At 34.7% G+C, this 6,000-nt stretch overlaps 1 protein-coding gene across 1 annotated transcript; it reads left to right on the top strand.

Annotated features, from left to right (window-relative positions):
• Nucleotides 1-269: 269 nt before the first annotated feature.
• Nucleotides 270-3,788, top strand: LOC108995000 (endo-1,3;1,4-beta-D-glucanase). Its single transcript, XM_018970457.2, has 7 exons — nt 270-483; nt 1,182-1,203; nt 1,559-1,685; nt 2,041-2,131; nt 2,371-2,460; nt 2,859-2,959; nt 3,475-3,788. Exons 1-7 carry the CDS (start codon nt 336-338, stop codon nt 3,613-3,615), a joined length of 720 nt encoding a protein of 239 aa, XP_018826002.1. The 5' UTR covers nt 270-335; the 3' UTR covers nt 3,616-3,788.
• Nucleotides 3,789-6,000: the final 2,212 nt, after the last annotated feature.

The following is a 6,000-nucleotide window of genomic DNA, read 5'->3' as shown; positions in this document are numbered from 1 at the left end:
GGAGCGGCCAAACCACAACTTTTCTGCCGTTTAAAATAAAAGATAAATGATAATTAGAGTCCGTAAATAATATTGTATAATTATTTAAATAATAAATAAATAATTTATATAAAAAAAATATATAATTTTTTAATAATAAATTTTATTATTTTATAAAAGATTGTATAATATTTTATATATTTCATAATTATATATAATATTACTCAAAATAAAAATAAAAGAGTGAAAAAGAAAAAAGAACGACTTTCTATAAATTGTTTAACCAGAAACGGTGTGTACTCCAGAAGACAGAAGAGTGTTAAGTTTGTGTTCCATCGACTGGTCAAAGGAAGAGAATGTCCGGCCCTCAGTGCTGCTCCAACCCACCTACCCTAAATCCAAGCGCCGGAACTGGCCATGTTGAACAGCTCGGTGGCCTTAGCAGCTACATCTCTGGCTCCCCCAACTCCAAGCTTGCCGTCCTTCTTATCTCTGACGTCTTTGGTACGTACACATCTCTTCAACAGTTTTTTTTCGTACTTTTGTTTGGTGCTCTATTCTCACTTTAAACCATGATCTGGGTAGTTGGGGTTGATTTTTGGATTGTGAAGTGCTTTCTTTCGGATTTTGGGGTTTAAGTTGATTGGTGGGTGAAATGGTTGTAGAATTTATTCGTTGTTTTTTTCTATTTTGGGTTATATGTATGAATGTCGAGAAAGTTCGTTAGCACCTTCGATTATAATGGGAAATTCGTTGTCCTTGGAATTTTTCTGATCTAGAGAACTAGATTTTATCGAAAAAAAATTCTGCGAAAAAAATCAATTTAATCTTGAATTTGATTGCTAGTCTTATCAAGACATCAGTAGATGTAGATTCTTGCGGCCGAACCACGTAACTTTGTCTTCTATAATTTGATACTTGCATACTCTTAACAAAAACTGGTATTAATGATTGGTGTTTTTTCTAGCAGTTAGCCATTTTCACAAATGTTTGCACCATTCTTCTGCAGTTGTTTATTATTTATGTTTCTTTGCTAAACTTGACTGGGATATCGAAAAATAAATTTAAGGGAGCGGTTGAATCTTGTTGAACAAATTATTTATGTATGAATGTCCATTGTTACCCGCTACAAAATTTTTGGCTATGTTAATTTTTTACCGCCATCGGTCTTTGACCTTTTAGATGTTTGATTTGTCCTGCAGGCTATGAAGCTCCAAACTTGAGGTATGGCTGATTCTCGTACCTCTTTGGTCTGTTTGGGTGTAGGCTTGTGTGGCTTAAAGTTATTTTTAGCTGTCTTTCTGCAAGACGAAATTCCTTTTAAACCATGACTTTTAGTTAAGATGACATTCTTTTTCCTCAATCTGAGCTATCGATCCAAACTTCCCTGGCTTATTTTAGTCAAATAGTGGGCACTTCAATGTATTTCGCAGTTCTTTCATTTTTTAAGTGTGAAGATAAAAATGTTCTCATTCAAAGCCATAGTGTTATCTACGTGTTCGCAGCACTATCAACTTTGTAAATTTGTGTGTACTCTTTGCTTCTGAAAAATAATGTTCAGCTGCTTTGTCTATTAAAGGAAGCTTGCAGACAAGGTTGCAGCTACTGGATTTTTTGTGGTGGTTCCTGACTTTTTTCATGGAGATCCCTATGTGCCTGAAAATACGCATAGACCTATACCAGTTTGGATTAAGGATCATGGAACGGTAGGTTCTAGATTGTAATCCTTATCTGGCAATTGTTTATAACTTTTTGGTGTAGACTGTAGAGATTCCTTTTGTGAAAATTGAATGTACTGCTGCATTAACATTTTGGATTAAATTCTGAGGGCCTCAATCGGGAGTTTGGGAGTTTTACAGATTGGCTGCCTGAAGAAATGTGTGGATTCCACTGCACAACTTCTTTATTGTTATTGCTGAAAGGAACATATGGTTCATATTTCATAAATTCTTAAAATACCTGGCTGCATCCACCTTTTATGATAATGGTTAATATTGGTGACCCTGATAAATTTTCCATCATATGCAATTAGTTTCTGAAGCTCTGTTATAATTTCTAAAGGATAAGGGATTTGAAGCGGCAAAGCCAGTACTTGAAGCTGTAAAAAGTAAAGGTTTTTCTGCAGTTGGGGCTGCGGGCTTTTGCTGGGGAGGTGAGTTTTTCTCCATTAGTTATTATTTGTTTGCTTTTGCTATTCTTTTTTGGGTAGTGTATAGTCATAGTTTTGTAGACTTTCCCCCCACGCTTCCCCCCCTCCCCCCTTCAGTTCATTCTAGAAAATTGAATTTTTTTTCAACTGGAAACTAGTTTGATTTTAGGTTTTATATTTTAAATTGCTATCTTCTTACTGCTTTGAAAAGAGACTGATATTTGAATTTTGCATTTTGTCAGCTAAGGTTGTGGTTGAACTTGCAAAGGCTGAGCTTATCCAAGCTGCTGTGCTATTACATCCTTCACTTGTCACTGTCGATGATATCAAGGGTATGAATTCTAGTGCTCAAATATTCAAGAAGTATGTGTTTGTTCACTAGATCATAAATCTGCAATTTCAGAACTTAAACTGTCTTTTGATACACCCTTGGGAAATAAATTCTAGCACTTCTAATACTCTGAAAATGAGTTCAAGGGGTGTTTATTTGCTATTGTCATGGCAATATACAAGCTATTGGCCTAGATTCTAGATAGTCATTTCTTATACATTTGTGTTATTCCACTCTGAAATTGCTTGCAAACGAATCATGGCTAACTTTATCTAATCGCACATGAATCTGGATGGGCACTAGTGCAAGGAATGGCAAAAGAGTGAGAGGGGGCATTATTTTGAAAAATAAAATTGCTTGTTTCATAGTTTAATGGTCAATGTTTGGAATTAATTGCAGGGGTTAAGGCTCCTATTGCAATACTAGGAGCAGAGATTGATAACATTTCTCCACCTGAACTGCTGAAACAGTTTGAGGAGGTCTTAACTGCCAGATCTGAGGTAGGAAGATCACATCATTTGGTATTTTCTCTTTGTGGTTGTTCATTCTCTATACAGATTTACAGTGTTTACCTGTTACTATAATTTATATGCTTTTTTCCCAAGTTCAAGGCTTTTTTTTTTCCTTGACAACAACATTCTTGAGTAAACAAAAGAAAAGAACCAAGTTTTGTATCTAATTTTGTTATCATTTTGGAATATAGTCACGGTTGCTGTAGGATGTAGCCTCAATTTCATGTGTTTAGATTGTTCTGTGCCCTGCTTTCTTTTAGGCGCTTGCTATAGTTCATGACATATCTGTTGATTTCTTCCGCACTGGGATATACTTTTTGAATTAATGAGTTAGAATTGTTTGCATTCTAAAGTTGCTTTTAAGCTTTAGGGTTACAACTTTCTTCTACTTGTCAAATACTTTGGTGTGTGAGACTTGTTGACAAAGCCTTACGCCAAAAACCTGAAGTTGCTTGCATGAATCTTTTGCCTCGCCTTAATCTAATCATTCTGATTATTATCAGGTGGATGGCTATGTTAAGATATTCCCGAAAGTTGCACATGGTTGGACGGTTAGATATGACGTAGAAGACGAGGCAGCTGTGAAGCCTGCTGAGGAGGCCCATCAGAACCTGTTGGAGTGGTTTGCTAAGTATGTTAAGTGAGAATTGTCGAGTTGGTTTCTCTTTTGTTCAGTCTTGGTTTCATATTATTATGAGACAAAAGTGTTGATCATGGTATTTCCAGATGGTTGAGACTACCTATTATATATTGAGTCTGTAGTAACGTCTGAATTCCAATAAAATGAATAATGGGTATTAGTTTATAATTCTTTATACAAAAGCATGGCTGTTTGAAAGCAAAGCAAAAGTCATTGGATCGATCTAGTTATTCTGTGTCCAAGACTTGCACCCTTTTAAACAAATCACAAGCTCGGGTCTATGCTTTCCAACCTATAATTTTCTAAAATTTGAGAGATTTTTTCATCAATGTAAACGTTAAAGTTGGCTAGGATTAGATGACTAAATGATAAAGTTTATCTTGTCATTATAAGTTTGAATTTGAACGAATGTAAAACAATTATTGACTTTATCTTGAACAACATTGAGTTTATCTAGAAGTCTTTAAGGTTGATTAGATAAGTCAGTAATGTGAAATTCGAATTCAAAAAAGATCTGCAATTATCCAGAACAGAAGTCGAATGCAAATCAGTAACTACAAAGAAGAATTATCGTGAAACGTTAGCAATCTGTTAGGAAACGTACTCGCGATTGAATCTACGTGTCAGCAGAATCCTACTTCAACTGGGACTCTTTCCAGATTTAATATTTAAAGGAATTCATTTTCATGACTCTGTAAGGAGTTGGATTAAGGATTATTGAGATATATTTTCGTGTATTTATGAAGTTACTTGGTTTTCCATCTCTCTTTAAATGTGATCGTGCTCCAAGTGTAGCGGATCAAGTGATTGGACTTCAGCCCCTAGAGTTCTAGAAGGAAATGCAATATTTGAAAATCATCAGAGGTTCTGGCTGCTACTGCAGTAGAAGACAAACGGGTCGTTTGTCTTGACAAGTAAGAGAGTCAAGTTGTAAAAGTTTTGTAATTGATGAATACTTGTACTTGATTTTCAAATAATAAAATTGATTTTCTTGGGTTTGGCAGTCCCGTAGGGTTTTACCTTTAAAGAGTTCTTTAAAGGGTTTCCCTTCAAAACCAATCATTGTGTTGAACAAAGTATTTGATTTATTTCAACAATCTTTCTATTGAGCTCTAACCAATTTGTTCAAGTAAATTGTTAGGTGATTTATTCAAATTACAGGGGCATTTGGGTAATTTCAATTGGTATCAGAGCGTGGTTCATTCATTTGAGCGTGATTCGTGCCCCTACAATATGTCATCCTTGACTGCCCCACCGCACTTCAATGGTGAAAATTATGCATATTAGAAAGTACGCATGCGAGCTTTCCTCAAATCATTAAATGAACGAGTGTGGCATTCCGTTGAAGAATGATGGACTAAACCAACAACAAGTATTGACGGTTGGACAAAAGATGAAATCAGCAACTGTAATTGGAATAGCAAGGGACTGAATGCTATATTCATGGTTGTATCTTCTGGAAAATTTAAGAGGATATCCATGTGTGAGGTTGCTAAAATAGCATGGGATATTCTGGAGGTTACGCATGAAGGAACAAAAACTGTGAAAAATTCAAAACTATAATTGTTAACATCTAAGTTTGAAGAGATTAAGATGCTGGAAGATGAAAGTTTGTATGATTTTTATGCTAAATTTAATGACATTGTTAATTCCAGGTTTAATCTCGGAGAAAAAGTTGAAGATTCAAGAATTGTGAGGAAGATTCTGAGGTCCTTACCTGGAAGATCTCAGCCTAAAGTCACTGCTATTGAAGAAAGTAAAGATTTGGATGTAATAAAGGTAGAAGAGCTGGTCGGGTCATTAGAAACATATGAGTCTTCACTTCCTCAAGCAAGAAAATGTAAGTCTATTGCCTTAAAAACTATAAAAGAAAATTATGAGGATTCTTCTGATGAAGAAAGTCTAAATAATGAGGAAATAGTCCTCATTGCAAGGAAGTTTAGAAAATTCATGTTTAATAAAAATGATAGTAGTAAACTAAAATGAGGAAAAGAATTTTCTGGTAAGAAAAATGAATCTGAAAATTGGAATAAAAAAAAAATTGGAAAAAAAAAAAAGACAAAGTGAAGTGTCATGAATGTTCGGGGTATGGTCATATAAAAATTGAATGCCCAAATTTCAAAAAAAGTAAAGGAAAAGCATTGAATGTCACACTGAGTGATAGTTCTGAGTCTGAAAATTCATTATCTGATAATGAAAAACCTTTTATGACTTTTTCCACTATTGTGAAGGATTTTACTGAGGTTGAACTAGCAAAATCTGGAAGTGAAAGTGTTTTTAGTGATTCGGATGTAGCACTTGTCGAAGCTAATTAGGATTTGAGCATACAAGAAACATATAATGATGTATGTGAAAAAGTAGTCAAATTGAAGAAACTCAACAAGAAGCT

This window comes from Juglans regia, chromosome 7 (genome assembly GCF_001411555.2).
Source record: "Juglans regia cultivar Chandler chromosome 7, Walnut 2.0, whole genome shotgun sequence".
Taxonomy (NCBI): domain Eukaryota; kingdom Viridiplantae; phylum Streptophyta; class Magnoliopsida; order Fagales; family Juglandaceae; genus Juglans; species Juglans regia.
Note: the sequence above shows the minus strand (reverse complement) of the source record. Positions and strands in the feature narration are given on the sequence as shown.

Excerpts from the sequence above, each read along its gene's own strand:
- LOC108995000 (XM_018970457.2), top strand. The coding sequence starts at position 336 with ATGTCCGGCCCTCAGTGCTGCTCCAACCCACCTACCCTAAATCCAAGC. Across the intron at positions 1,686-2,040 it reads GGATTAAGGATCATGGAACG|GATAAGGGATTTGAAGCGGC; the intron begins GTAGGTTCTAGA and ends TAATTTCTAAAG. Across the intron at positions 2,461-2,858 it reads CACTGTCGATGATATCAAGG|GGGTTAAGGCTCCTATTGCA; the intron begins GTATGAATTCTA and ends AATTAATTGCAG.